The sequence below is a fragment of the Marmota marmota genome, unplaced genomic scaffold, assembly GCF_001458135.2.
Source record: "Marmota marmota marmota unplaced genomic scaffold, marMar, whole genome shotgun sequence".
Lineage (NCBI taxonomy): Eukaryota > Metazoa > Chordata > Mammalia > Rodentia > Sciuridae > Marmota > Marmota marmota.
The window spans coordinates 32,755,361-32,771,311 of record NW_026000026.1 but is presented as its reverse complement, the minus strand read 5'-3'; the positions used below and the strand labels follow the sequence as shown (position 1 = coordinate 32,771,311).

At 40.5% G+C, this 15,951-nt stretch overlaps 1 protein-coding gene across 1 annotated transcript; it reads right to left on the bottom strand.

The window, feature by feature from the left end:
• Positions 1-8,429: 8,429 nt before the first annotated feature.
• Positions 8,430-14,449, bottom strand: LOC125619045 (endogenous retrovirus group K member 113 Gag polyprotein-like). The gene is made up of 2 exons (XM_048811294.1): positions 13,569-14,449; positions 8,430-8,621 (listed from the first exon to the last, which is right to left on the bottom strand). Coding segments are annotated over exons 1-2 (855 nt in total). The 5' UTR covers positions 14,422-14,449; the 3' UTR covers positions 8,430-8,619.
• Positions 14,450-15,951: the final 1,502 nt, after the last annotated feature.

Below are 15,951 nucleotides of genomic sequence, written 5' to 3'. Positions count from 1 at the left end.
TCAGATTTGATTATATGAAATTGTCCATTCCCAGTCATCATTATAGCATTGCAGGTTTCTGTGCTTCCCAAACTTGGTATGTTCCTTAAATATCATGGCTTATTATCATATCATACTAAAAAAAATATTTTGACCCTCTGAGTCAGCCTCTGGTTGAGCTTGAAGATTATGTTAAATTTGTGTATTACATTTTGGCTCTTTCCTCTCTAGTGTGCTCATATTCTTGAGTACCCTCTGTTCTTCAACAGAGAGGTTATAAAAACAAGGAACATGAGATTTGCTTAATGTTTATAAGTTGCCTGGATGATTTGTAGAAAAGTAGAGTACTACTTATCATGTAAATCTCTCCATATGCACAAACCACTGAAAATAGAACTAACATGGTTAATGATTATGAATTAGGCAGGAATAGTTGGTAACATTGATGGTCTATTTATGATATAAAGTAACCAAATGAAAAATGCAAACTGAGTATACCCTGGTAGAATTTCATCCCAACTTGTATTATTGGTTTCCTTGAGTATCCATCTCTGTACCACTCTGCCTAAACAAATTTCCATTTTATTTTTCATCTATCAAAATGGAAAATGTTTCTTTTAAGTGATGGTTAAGAAATCTTGAAGAACTTAGAATTTTTAAACATTACTCATGGAAATTTGAATATGCTCAGTAATTATTTGGAGGAAACACAGAAATCTTTATCAAGATTTTTGATGTTTAAGTTTCTAAGTCTTTATGAAAATTTTGGGTATATGCAAAGATTTATTCAAAAGCACCATCATAACCTCATTTAGAAAAGTCATACATTTGAAAATCAGCATATTGTAATGATACATGAATACCAATGTTAAAGCAGTACAATTCACAATAGTCAACTTGTGGAATCAGCCTAGGTGTTCCTCAACAGATGATTGAATAAAATACACACACACACACACACACACACACACTCAGCCATAAAGAAGAATGACATTACGTCATTTGCTGGTAAATAGATGGAACTGGAGAACACTGTGCTGTTATTGAGAAATAAGCCAGACTCAGAAAGTTAAGGGTTGAAGTTTTCTCTCATATGCAGGAGCAGTGGAAAAATTTTAAAATATAAAAAGTGAAGGGATCTCATGAAAATAGAAGACCAACCAAGTAGTAAGAGGAAGGGAGGATAGGAAGGCATAGGGAAGTACTGGGGAATGAAATCTAGCAAATTATACTGTCTGTGTACAAATATAACACAGTTAGCCATGTATGTATATGCATATATTAAATACTAATCAATAATTAAAATAATAGCAATAATAGAAAGGAGATATGTAGAGTTATACTATGTGGGAGAGAGGGGAGGGAAAAGAAGGTACTGGGATATAAGATTGATCAAATTATATTATCTGCACATGTTAATGTGGCAGAATGAATCCCACTATTATGTATAAATAAACATCAATGAAAATTAATTAAAAATTCAAACATTTGCAATAATTTAAAAATTTGTCTAGAGGAAATTGCTTAAAAATTATGGTGTAATCATGTACAAAGGTACAACAAGACGTCAATTGGCAGGATTCACAGAAGACTATTCAATGACCACAAAATATTGCATTGTAAGGAGATAATATCAGTAAGCATATAAACTATTTGCTGCCTGTTTACAAACATTTCTATGTAAGGTCATAGAAAAATACCAAAGTATATTCAATATGCCCAAGTATTTACAGAACTAGAATTAAATAGAGGCAACTATGGATGACTTTCTTTTCTCCTTTGTTCTTTGCGTACAATCTCAAACATTTTTAATGAGTCTACTTTTTTCCCAGTAATTATATTTACACTTGGACTTAACCACAAGGCTGAGAGCAATAGCCAATTATACTTAAATTTTTAAGCATCTCTAAAAGACTATTTTTAAAAATATTTTTCAGTTGTAGGTGGACACAATATGTTTATTTTATTCATTTGTTTATTTATTTATTTGTTTGTGGTGCTGAGGCTGAAACCCAGTGCTTCACACATGCTAAGCAAGTGCTCTACCACTGAGCTACAACCCCAGCCCTGAAAGACTATTTTAACATTAAAACCTTTCGTTCACTTGAATTTCTATTTTTCTTCTTTTTTTCTTTAGCAAATGTGCTCTGAAAAGAAAACTCTGTATTCTAATTGCATCTTAATCACTTTTAATATCTTATCTTCAAATAATGGTAATGTACTTATGTCTGCTCTTTTACCTTTACTTTAATTGTTGTGTTTTTATTTTCTAAATGTTTGTGATCCTCTTATCCATTAATCACTCATTAAATGCACATTTATTTGAAAACCACCTTTGTGTCAGCAGCAGATCTGTCATCACTGTTCTGTTTTATTTTCCGCGTTCACCAAGTGATTCATCTCTTCTTATCAATTCACTTATCCCACAAGTGTTCATTCCAAATCTACTGGGCACCATGAAATATTCTAAGTTCTAGGGACAAACTAGTCCTGGCTGAACTGGTGGAAAAGCCTGTAATCATAGAGTCATATTCTCACAGGTGGAGGGAAAAAATAAATCAAAGAATAGATAAGTACTTAGTATATTGGAATAAAATAAGGTGAAGCATTTGAATTGATAGAGACTGGGATGGGATGGGATGAGATGATAACATAAAAACAGGAGACACCAAAGAAAGCCTCTCTCAGAATGCGTGATTTGAAAAAAGCCCTGAGGGAGCCCCATGGAGCAAAGGACGAAGGGAATGAAAGAAGCCATCAGATGCTCATGTTGTTAAGGGATTTACAATAATTCCAGAATTTCCAAATAGACATCCATTTTAATTTTTTAATTACAAAAGTATAGGCTCATAGAAAAATATTATTTCAAGAAAAAAAAATCTTCAAATGAAAACAAGAAAGATAACACTTCTGCACACTAAAAGAATCCAGAGGCCTAAAAAAAGAAAGAAAGAAAGCATGTGTCCAAGGCAGATATCCTTTCTCAGAGGACTGCCATCTTGACAGTACTTCAAACTCTTTGAGAGGCATAATAAAACAGAAGGACACTAAGCCAAATAATGAACTAAGTCACTAAAATTGGTGAAGAAAGTTGAAAAAAATAAGAGGTTCTTTATAAAACCTCTCCCTCCCAAAATTTATTACCAAGAGATGGAAGCTCATTTTTATGGCATCTCTCTTTAATACATTATTAAGGAGAAAGTGTCTTCCATGGCTCAAAGTCCAGATGGGCTTCTGCTAAAATCCCCTACTGTGCCTTCATTACTGTAGATGGCTTCCTGTCAGAAAACTGTAAATTAGTGTCTTGATGTTCTAAGACTGGGTTAAGTGGTGTGTTTCAGACAGGGAAGAATTTATGGCACAAGAATGTAAATGCTTAAGTAATCATAACAGTATTCCATTTTCTGAAGCTAATTCTGCATTAACACTTGGCTTATCGTATAGCTTATCATGTCTTCCCTTGCAATCAGAAAAGCATGTGTTCTTTATCACAGCAAAGCACAGGGCAGTTTGTAATCTTTTTTTTTTTTTCATGAAAAGAATCTTGTAATAAGATGGGGAAGGAGGTTAAGAAAACAATAGAAGTGTAAATGTCACTGGAGGGTATACATCTGTAAACCATTGCCTTCTGAAATGTTGGAAAGATCGCAATATAAATACTACTCCATCACATGTTTTCCTTTTGTCTAGCTCTTCTGTTGTCTGGAGTCTCATGAGATGAAATGCACACCCCGAAACAGCATCTCTTATGAACCACAGTGGGAGGATATTACGCTATTTTGTGGCCCTGCTTGCTCTATTTTAGACCCTGGTATTTTCTTCTGCAGGTGCCAGGTCTGGTTCGGGGATGAAGCTCAAAGTTAAAACCAAATCAATTGCATACACAGGTGGTTAGACTAGTATGTGAATCTGAAAACCGGAGAAATGCTTTACGTTAGAATTCTTCCAGAATTCGTAGGAAAAAATCTGCAGGGTGACACGATGACAGCATAAACAATTGTGGGCTGCTTCAAATGCCATTGACCCTTTCACAGTTCTTCATTTCTGCACATCTACTTTGTTGTTTTTCAGTTTGGGTACAAAGTAGAAAAAAAGGGGGGTAATTTTGAGTACAAATGAAGGTCAGTTATACTGTCTAGGCATAACAATAAAAAGGCAGTGCTTAATTCTATGTAGAAATTGATATATGCATATATACACACACATGTACATATATATATGCATATATATGTGTCTCACACACACATGTGTAACATACCTTGGCATCTGCAGAGGATTTGTGCCAAGACTCCTCAGAGATACCGCAATCTGAGAATGCTCAAGTCCCTCATATAAAGTGGCATAGTACTTGCACAATCTAAGTACATCCTTCTGTATACTTTGAATTGTCTCTAGTTATTTAGAATACCAAATATAATGCAAGTGCTTTGTAAATAGTTGCTCTTCTTACTGGTTAGGGAATAAGAACAAGGAAAAAGCTCTCTGTGTTGAGTACAGATACTTTCAAAAAAAATTTTTATTCACAGTTGGTTGAATCAATGGATGTTGGACCTGTGGACACAAACTAGTGTGTTCACTACAATCAGGAGTGGTATAATCAGTCACTGGCATTATTCAAAAGCTCACACCTTACCAAAATAGGTCAGCTACAAATTTGGTAGTTTTATGAGTCTATGAGCTCAGTCTAGGCAGATCTTTTTAGAATAAAAATATGATTTTGTGGGTGTGTGTACTTATGTGTGTGTGTCTCTATGTACAACTTAATGTGATTTTCTAGTTTAATTTGACTCTCGGGCAGCCAGACTGATATCATATACCTATGAGTGTATTAAAAACCATTTGTGTCTCTTAAAAGTCTCTGTGTCTCACCCACAAGCTCCTTACTGAGATGGATGGGCAAGCATGAACTGAGTTGCATCACCTGGATTTATAGTTTCTTAGTTTTTTTTCTATAAAGACATAAATAGTTATTTTAATAGAAATAGTATTTTATTAGCAATATTTATATATAATTAATTATATATTTCCCAAACATAGAGGCTTTAAAAAATACTTTTTTTCCTGTAACCTTGCTATTCGAGATTCAGAAATTTTCTCCTGAAGGTGCACTAAAATCTATTAATATACCCTAAAATGAAAACTCAGAGTACAGTTTGGCAGCAAGTAAATTTTCAATCATTTGTGTTAATCTTTAAGATGGTAGCAAATATTCTTTATTTCAAAAGAATGTAATCAAACAAGCTACCAATGATTTAGTGGGTGAGTCAAATCTAAGAATTACAAACCAAAGAGGCTTGCTAATTCAGAATGGGATACTAATAAGCTCATGAACAGAATTGAAAACTGAAGGACCCACCAATACAGTTCCAGAAAGTAGACTGATGGACCATTAGGATTGTGTTCAGGAGGCTGAGATATAGTGACAGAACCAAATGGTAGAGCAGTTCATTCTGGGGATCTCATTTCTAATACTGCTACTTATTCAATGGCTTAGTTTTCTTGCTCTTAATTTTAACTGATAGAAAGTCTGCATCATACTTCTTTAGATCTTGAGAGCTTTGTGACACTTAGATCATTATTGAATTATGTTTTAAAAGGCTGCTATTTTAATTGAAGAATAACTCAAAGATGATTCATAAGAGGAGTTGGATGAGGTTTCTTTAATATCATGTTTAGAATCAGTGCAAAAATTTTTATTCTTATTTGGCCCAGGGACTAGTCGCTACCTAGGTACTATTTTATTCTCTGTATGCAGATTCTGAAGGAAGCTCCTATGCTAATTTCTCTGCCTACACACAATGCTTTTTACTCCTGCAGAACTTGAAGCTATCTTGGCAATCCTTTATTTGGTAGAATGTTTCCTGACATCCATTCAGAGGTCACCAAGAATATGTACATGAATGGAATAAATAATTGGCACATATGGAGAAGGGAAAAGATAACTAGCAGAAATTCAAGACTATTTTCCATTTGGAAAGAACAACTTCTGCCATCAAATAGATTTGGTCACATACTTCTGGTTGGTTCCTGCTGACTTCTCTTTGTTTACGTTTAAGGAAATATGGGAAGAGTTACTAAATTAGCTAGAAGACCACTGGGCATGGGCCTCAGATTTCTACTATCTATAAATATTTATCAAGCACATGCTATATTTTAAGAATGAGTAGAGAATGTAGCTATGATGTGAAATACTGACATTGCATTCTGAAAGTCGCTCTAAATTTATAGTAGGGGAGGTCGAGGCAGCTTGCACCAAGTTCACCCAGGATAAAATGGCTACAGATCTTTAGCAATTGTAAAGTTATAAACTTCAAAAAGTACTGGACGGACTTCATGATGGAGGTAAACGTCTTTGGTGTTGACTGGGGAGAAAAATGGAGTGAACCACTGGGGAAGCACTAGCATACCTAGCAATACGTTTCAGACTATAGAACAGCTTTATGGTGCCTCTCTTGGTTGAAAGTCTATAGGACCCCCTGTAGATATTCCTTCTCCTTTCCCCAGAGTCACATCCACACATGATAAGAGTCACAGTGTACCATTCTTTCATAACATAAGGACAATTCTCTTTTCATAAATGGATGTGTCATTGCAGAATCTTGCTGAGATAAACATCAAGGGCATTCTTGAAGTGGAATAGGAATCGGGATCACAAATGTATGTCACATGAAGCCTGGAGTATGTGTGTGGGGTGGGGAGAATGTTTTTGTAGTTTGGTAGCCAATGCTTGCTGCCATTTTTCTCCCTGGGAACTCTTTTTACATTCTGATTATAAGCCCAATGACTTCCAACATTTGGGGGGATTAGCTATTTTAAATGATAATTTCGGGGTTTAGATAAATGTTCCCTGTCGCGACCCCTCGCCAGCCAGGGAAACACGACACAGGATTCTTCTTTCAACAGTTTATTCAGGCCTTGAGTCATGTATCATCTTCTAGCGCCCGCCCCCGAACACACCCAAGCACAGCTTAATAAAGCCCCCCGCGTCCCAATCCTAAGCCACCACGTGGATCTCTCTCATAGGGTGGTAAGGGATTGTGCGCCAACTCTCCATAAAAGGAGTTGTTTATCGCAGGCCACAGTGGAAGCCAGCGCCATCTTCTAATGGCGGCCACGGTCTAAGAATGGCTTACCACAGTTCCCCCTTCTATTTTATATAACAATGCAGGCAAAAGTAGAGGTCCTATCCCACCGTGCAGAAGTGGCTGCAATGTATGGTTCAGTCCTAAGGAGGCGCCTTCCCCAGACCTGATCCCATATCAGCCGACGCCTTTTTTCGTAGGGCGGGGCGTGGACGTCAAACCCGCATGCAATAGGACATGCTTTCCTTGAGGTCCGTTGAGGGATCACTCAAGTGCAGTGCCTTGCCTCGCATCCTGCATCGTGACGACGGCGAGAAGTAGGATAACACAGGTAGCCTGGTAATAATGACAAAATTTAAGTTGGCAACACAATCCCTAAGCCCCAGAGGAAGGTAAAGAGTCTGTAGCCGAGAAGAAAGACCAGTCCTGAAACCCATCTGCGTGCAATGGTAACAAGACCTGCAGAGTGCAAGGGCTATTCAGCACTGGGAGAGAATAAGGAAGAGGACAGGCCAATCCCAGTGCAATGTGAAACTAACTTGGGGTGCAATGGCCCTGCCCAGAAATCACTGTTTAAGATGTGCAAGCCAGATTTGTGGAGAAATGCCATTTTCTAAGGCCGCAAGAGCCTGTACAATCATAGCCTTTTCTTGTGCATGGCGAGTTTTAAGGCGACAGAGAAGCCACAAACAAAGTATAACACCGAAGCAACACATTGCCCCAAAAATGCCCACTCCCACCCATTCCTTAAAGAAGGAAAAGGCAGAGGATAGCCAACTGGTGAATTGACCCAAAGTCACTGGTTCGACACGGGTACTATTCAAAACAGCAATCTGAGTTAGTTGAGACTGGATCAAGTTTTCTGCTTCCATGGACCAGGTTCCGGATAGATACTCCCCGATGATGCGGGAGGCATTTCTGGAATCATTAAATCTGACAGAGGTTATACATAAATGCGCACGTTGATCGACACAACCCAAATGTACTAGATCAAACAACTCCTCAACTTGAGCTTGAAGCAGATCTATCCTTTGATTAGCAGCCAGAATCCCAGATAAAATGTGTTGATTAATTCTACTTTGAGATTCAAGTATGGTGGATGTTTGTTGAATAACCTGATTAATAGTGGCAGCAGTTTGTACCTGGCTGGCCATGGCTACTCCAGCTGTAACTGCTGCAGCAGCAGATACCGCCACAGCTGTCACTATAGCTGCCGTAATTCCAAAATCTCTACGGGCTCTAATCAGTTCAACAATAGGAAAAGACTCTGGATCTGCAGTAACCGGAATCGGGACAAAGGTCGGAACTTTCATAACCACTGCCGTAGTCCAGGAGCCATTCCAACACTCAGACAAATAGCAGGTAATATTAGAACAATTAAGCATCCCCTGTGATGTATCATTAGCCAAAATAAACAGGAACGGAGATTGGAGACAGACTGCTGCGGAGGGTAATGTAGCATTAGATAATTGTGAATTATTTGCAGAAATTTTAAGCCTCCTACCTCGCTCCGAGTCTTGGGTACTGCCAGAAACATTAAACAGCCAACTTTGGACTCCTCGTAATTGAGCCAAAGCGGAAATATCAGCTGTGGCTCCCTTTTCATTGGAAATCAACCATTGAAACCAAGACCAACCTGCTCCTATAGAGGAATTATTGTTGGAAGAATTATACAAGTATCTTTTAAGAGAGGGGGAAAGGGAGAAACCTTTAGCGACCTGATGTTTCTCCCAAGAATGATCTTGGCAAGGCGTGAATGTTGGGGGGAAGCCACACTCAGGAGTGCAATAAGGAGAAGCCTTAAAATGAGTGGCATTAGAGGTCTGATTAGAAGGAGACAACGGAATTAACACCTGGGAAGTAATGGCCAGAGTGGTAATATTAAGCTCAGAAGTATTTGTCAAGCTTCCTGAGCCCTGGTTTTTCCCTGAGCTAATTTGTAGGAGCACTGCACCCAAAACTCCCTGCGAGATCCGACTGTACTGCAATGGGTCCTCCCAGTTAGTCAAGTTCTTAAGTTTTAAATGGATGCAATCACCCTTGGAAAAACTGAAGCAAAAAACTCCTGTGAGATTGATGCTGGAGAGATTGAAGGACCGATCTTGGTCCCCTCTAGGGGAAACACAAGGAGCAGACATCTCACATGAAGTAGAAAAAAGAGTGGGGAGAACACTAGAATTGCTATGAACCGGCATCGGCATTGGCCACGTTCGAGCTACCGCCCACCACTGCATTGATGTCCCCTGTACCATCGATATCAGCATTAGAACCAGGACACTCAGTAGAAGGATGGTCCTCATCATGAGATTGTTGTAGCGCCTCCTGTTGTTGGTTGATTGATGTCGGGACTCTTCTTGTCAGGCGTTCTGGAACCCACACCGGCTCCGTCCGGTCCTGTGGGAAAACACAGACGGAACCTCGTGCCCATGCCAGCACGGGATCAGGCCCATACCATTGTCCAGAAAGTACATCTTTCCACTTAACGTGCCCAAAGTTCGGGGCAGAGGGCGAACAGTGCCTAGTCGCAGCAGAGCGCCCTTGGATGTCCAAATTCAAGAAATTAATAGTAAATAGAGCCAGGGAGAGGCGCTCTTTCGGGGTGTGGCCTAAGCCAATTCCCCCTTTTTGTTTTATTAACATCTCTTTTAGAGTCTTATGAGCACGCTCTACAATACCCTGACCTTGTGGATTGTAAGGTAAACCATGGACAAGCTGGATACCCATCTGGCTGCAAAAGGAAGAAAATTGTCGTCCAGTATACGCTGGACCATTGTCCGTTTTAATGGTCTGTGGTAAGCCCCATGCTGCCCAGGCTTCCAAGCAATGCGTGATAACATTTCCAGCCTTTTCACCAGACAAAGCAGAAGCATGGATAATGCCAGAACAAGTATCCACAGACACATGGACATACTTAAGCTTGCCAAAGTCAGGGATATGAGTGACATCCATTTGCCATATTGTTAAAGACCGCAAACCACGAGGATTTACGCCCACAGAAGGAGGATGATGCAAAATGACGCAATTAGGGCAATCCAAGACAATCTGGCGAGCATCAGCACGGGAGATAGTAAAGCGCTTTTGAAGTGCTCGTGCATTAACATGAAATTTACTGTGAAAGTTTCTAGCTTGGTCTAAGGAGGAAACGAGGAACATCCAAGAAGGACGAGTAGCAAGGTCAGCTTGGGCATTGCCAGCAGAAAGAGCACCCGGTAAACCTGTGTGAGCTCGAATATGCAAAGGGTAAAAACAGGCGGAGCGATTCCAAATCAGTGTTTGAAGATGGAGAAAAAGGGAAGACATTACTCCTGATGTGTGTATGGGACCCACTGCTTCCAACACCTTTAAAGCTTGAACTACATAAATAGAATCTGAGATTAAGTTAAAAGGAAATGGACATTGTTCAAATACTTTTATGACAATTTGTAACTCCACCCATTGTGGATTGCCAGGAGCAAACTGATGTTGGATAGGAGGTTGATCATTTACCACATAGGCTCCAATACCAGTTTTGGATCCATCTGTAAAGATATTTGCAGCTCCTGGGATAGGCGTAGAAGAAGTGATTTTAGGAAAAATGATAGGATGTTCCTTAACAAATGTTATAAGAGGATGTGAAGGATAGTGATTATCTATCTCTCCTGGAAAAGAGCATCGCAATATAGCCCAATTATCCAGGTTAGCACACAAAACTTGAATTTGTTGACACGTATAAGGGACAATCACAGACGTCGGAGGAAAACCAAAAAATTGTATACTTTGTTGTATCCCTAACATAGCTAAGGAAGCAACTGCATCAGGATAATACTCAAGGGATTTTCCAGGGGATATACGTGGATGTATCCACAATAAAGGACCATCTTGCCATAAAACTCCAGTGGGTTGCCGTACAGTGGCGAGCACACATAATTGAAGAGGCTTATCCTCTTGAAGCCTGCAAAGGCTAGCATGTTGTATAGCCTCCTCCACTTTCAGCAGCGCTGACCTTGCTTCCTCAGTAAGATGCCGAGGGGAAGAAAGGTCTGAATCACCTTTAAGAATTTCATACAAGGGTTTTAATTCAGCATTGGGAATATGTAAATAACCCCTAATCCAATTTATGTCACCCAATAATTTTTGGAAATCATTTAAGGTACGTAAATTATCAGTCCTGAGAGTCACCTTTTGGGGTGTAATAGTTTTACAAGAGATACTAGCACCAAGATAATCAATAGAACCTCCTGTTTGTACTTTATCAGGTGAAATAAGCAAGCCCTTTGATTGTAATAAATGTACCAAATCAGTGTAAGCTGCTTCCAACATATATTTGGTTTTGGCTGCCAGCAATATATCATCCATATAATGTATACACTTTAACAATGGATACTTTTGTCTGAGTGGAACAATGGTCGCTCCTACAAACATTTGACACATTGTAGGACTATTGGCCATGCCTTGAGGCAAAACCACCCATTCAAACCTTTGATCAGGTTCCTCATGATTACATGAAGGCAGAGTAAAAGCAAAACGTTCGGAGTCCTGAGGATGCAATGGAATGGAAAAGAAACAATCTTTAATGTCTATACATATCACTGGCCAATTTTTTGGAATTGTTGAAAGCAAAGGCAAACCTCTCTGAATGGGTCCCATGAGCTGCATTTGAGCATTAATGGCCCGTAGATCATGTAACAACCGCCATTTTCCAGACCTTTTTTTAATAATAAATATGGGTGTATTCCATGGAGAAGTGGAGGGTTTTATATGACCCAACTTTAATTGTTCTTGTACTAAAGCATAAGCTGCAGTCAATTTTTCAGAGGGGAGCGGCCACTGAGGAACCCACACCGGCTCCCCTGTTTTCCAGGTAATGGGCACCTGATCCTCAGCGGCCCCTAAGAAAAACCCAGCCTATGTCTATCAAGTTTTTGTTGAGGTTCTAAAGGATGTCTACGCCCCTGCAAATTTTTTCCTAATCCAAAACCTGGTCTATATCCCATGTCCTGCATTATCTTTTGGGCAACTGGTGAATATTCATTACTAAGTTGAAACCCCATGTCCTTCATAAGATCACGTCCCCATAGAGAGATTGGGAGATCGAGCACATATGGTTGAAAAGTGCCAGAACGTCCTTCAGAATCTTTCCATGATAAATGCCTGCAGCTGACTTGTGGAGCTTGAGCGTATCCCAAACCTCTTAGTGATTGATCTGAGAGCTGCACCGGCCACCCCTTTGACCAGTCCTTTAATGCAATTATGCTACGATCCGCCCCAGTATCTAGTAAACCTAAAATTGATTTGCCCTCTATAGTTAACTTTAAAGTGGGACGGTCATCCATATCTAAGGACAGGTAAACACAATTCCCTCCGGTAGTTCCAATTTCAGCACTTGTCCTTAAAAAGGAATCAGCAGGAAAGCGGGTATGTAAACTGGGTAAAATTAGCAATTGAGCAACCCGGTCTCCTGGGGAGATGGACACAATGCCTTTTGGAGCCTCCACCATAACCTTCACTGTTCCCACCGTATCCGGATTAATAATCCCAGGGAAAACATGAAGGCCTTGTAGGACAGAGGAAGCACGCCCAATTAACAAGCCCACAGTGCCAGGTGGTAAAGGTCCTTTAAATTCAGTCTCCACCAGTTGGACTCCCATTTTAGGTGTTAATACGAGTCTGGCGGCGGAGCAGAGGTCCAGTCCCGCGGCACCTGCAGTGGCTCTCCGCGATTCTTGGGATGGCGCAGGGACGGCCATGACTCGGTTTCCATTGTCCCATTTTCCATTGCCCCATATATTTGCGGGCCCTGGGGTCGGGGGCCCCCCCGGCCGTTTTTTGACATGTTTCTATCTTTTAAAGGTTGACCATGTATATCTCTGACGGACCTACACTCATTAGCCCAATGCTTTCCCTTTTTACATCTGGGGCATAAGCCCGGTTGACGGCTAACAGAGGTGGGCTCAATTTTGGATGTTCCCTTCTTGTTAGGACATTCTCGTTTAAAATGTCCTCCTTGACCGCACCCAAAACACTTTCCGGCAACAGGGCTGGATTTATGTGATAATTGAAGGACAGCAGCAGCAAGGCCTGCATTAGTTAACGGCCCACCTATTTCTCTACAGACTTTCATCCAGGCCTCTATGCCTTTGTTTTTATAAGGAGTAATAGCTGCTTTACATTCTTTAGTACATTGTTCAAAGACAAGTTGTTTAATCAAGGGCATTGCTCTATCAGGGTCACCAAAGATTTTTCCTGCGGCGTCCACCATCCTGGCAACAAAGTCTGAGAAAGGTTCTGTGGGGCCTTGTATAATTTTTGTCAAATTGCCAGACACTTCTCCTCTATTTGGGAGTGATTTCCATGCACGGATACAAATGTTATTAATCTGTTCATATACCTCAGGGGGGTATCCTGTTTGTTGATTAGCAAACCTGCCTTGTCCCAAAAGCATATCCTTATCCCAGGCAGGGCGTCCCGCTGCATGATTTTGGGCAGCTTGCTCTACTGCACCCTCTAGCATAAATGCTCTCCAATCCAAGTATTTCCCTGGGGAAACACAAGCGCGGACTAGACTAGCCCAATCTGAAGGAGTCATGCAAAATCTAGTAAGTCCCTCCACCTGAGTAAGGGTGAAAGCGGCATCTATGCCATAAGTGCGGACAGATTCTGCCAAGGTTTTAATTATCTTAAAGTCTAAAGGCTCATGATATCTTCCCCTGTTATTGTCCTGAAATACAGGGTATGCAAGTCCCATATCTGTATTAACTGTCCTCCAAACTTGCGCATGAAAAGATCTCCCGGAACCTTGGCTCCCCCCCACATACGGGGGTGGGGCAACCGGCACCATATCTTCTTCTAGATATTCTACCTCCTCCTCCTCAGAGTTTTGTTGACCGATATTAGATCCCTTCCCCTTCTTACAGTAGGCCTGCGTGCCCTGTGTCTCCTTTTTCTTCTTTTTCATTTTTATCTTACGTAGTTGTTGTAGCAATATATCAAGGTCCTCAGAACTCTCTGAGTCGCTTGTGTTCTCAGGCGTTTTTAATTCGGTCAAGTCTGGGTAGAGCCTTCTCCTATTTTTATTTTCAGGCTCTTTTGCCTTCTCACTACTCTTACTCTTAATACTCTCTGCCACTTCACTATGTGATCCTTCAGATTTTTCCTCATGTAGTTGCTCAAGAACAGCTTGACCCTCACTCACAGCTTCTTGGCATTTACTATCTGCTATACATCCTCTAACTAACTTCCAAAGTGGTATAACACCACCCTCTAAGGTGCCTTGCTCACAAGCGAAATCTAGATCTTTCCCTAATTTGTCCCAGCTAGGAATCGTAAGACTCCCTGAAAAGGCAAACCAAGGAGCTGCTATATCAGTTTCTCTCAAAAACATCTGCAAAGTGCTCTGCTTTACCTTAAGTCCTTTTGAACATAGCAACCCATCTAGGGCCAACAAAATTGGGCTTGAAGAGGTAGCGTCCATAATGTCTCCAAAGATATAATGAAAGTGAAAGTACAAAAATCCCCGCTCTCTCCTTTTCTACGGAGGAGCGTTCTGTTCTATGAAATCCCCGCTCTCTCCTTTTCTACAGAGGAGCGTCCCGCTACTTACTTGCGGATTCCCACTTACCTGGGAACTTACTGGTGCACCACCCTGACTGCTGAAAGTTCTGGATCCTGGGTTCGAGGAATATGTTCCCCGTGCGGGCCACCAACTGTCGCAACCCCTCGCCAGCCAGGGAAACACGACACAGGATTCTTCTTTCAACAGTTTATTCAGGCCTTGAGTCATGTATCATCTTCTAGCGCCCGCCCCCGAACACACCCAAGCACAGCTTAATAAAGCCCCCCGCGTCCCAATCCTAAGCCACCACGTGGATCTCTCTCATAGGGTGGTAAGGGATTGCGCGCCAACTCTCCATAAAAGGAGTTGTTTATCACAGGCCACAGTGGAAGCTGGCGCCATCTTCTAATGGCGGCCACGGTCTAAGAATGGCTTACCACAGTTCCCCTGTGTTATTGGGTGTGTAACTTGTGCAAAATGCTTAACCTCTTCAGGACTCATGTCAAAGAATGACTCAAAAAATTTTATTAGCTACTGGCAAATATACTCATAAGAAAGAACAGTTAGCAGAGATGGTTATCAGTAGAAAACGGGGGGGGGAAGAGGGATCAAAAGGGAAAGAGGAGTAAGGAGAGAAGTTTTGGACAATCTGGTAACAGTAAATCTTGCTTTAACAAGTTTATTGTCATTATCGTGTTTGGCAGCTAGCAAAGAGCCACCTGGTCATGACCAGCATGTCTTTGAACAGACTGACTAGGGTCATCAATAACCAGAATTTCAATTTTTGTTTTCTGAATCTCCCTTCCCCTCTCAATAACTTGAACCTAGAGTAAACATTTAAAGAGAATTCTTTGAGAACACCAATCTTTGCAATGAATAGTTATGACAGATGCTTTTCCTTCTTTGGGCACCATTCATGATTTAATTTACCCTGCTGATTATAGTGGACTCTGCTGCTTATTTCATTTAGAGAAAAGTCAAACAAAAGGAATTTTGTCTGATCTTCAGTTCTGCTTATCTGACAGTACTCTGACAGTGCATAGGACATGTGGGGGATACACGGAAATCTGTTTCCCTTCTTCCCTGGTTGTATCATTGGATGGATAGCATTCATTCATTTCCAGAAACACACAGAAAAATGCTGAAATGCACATAAGAATGCATAGTTAACATACATTAAACACTGATCATCCCCTTGGCAAAAATGCAATAATTTTATGTGCATTAACCAGTTTAAAACTAATACCAGCCTCATTTTACATATTAGAAATTGTACACCTAGAAGATTTCAATATATTTTCGGGTAACAAATCTATAAGTCTGTACTCCTCAGCTGTTTGTATATGACTTGTGTTCTTT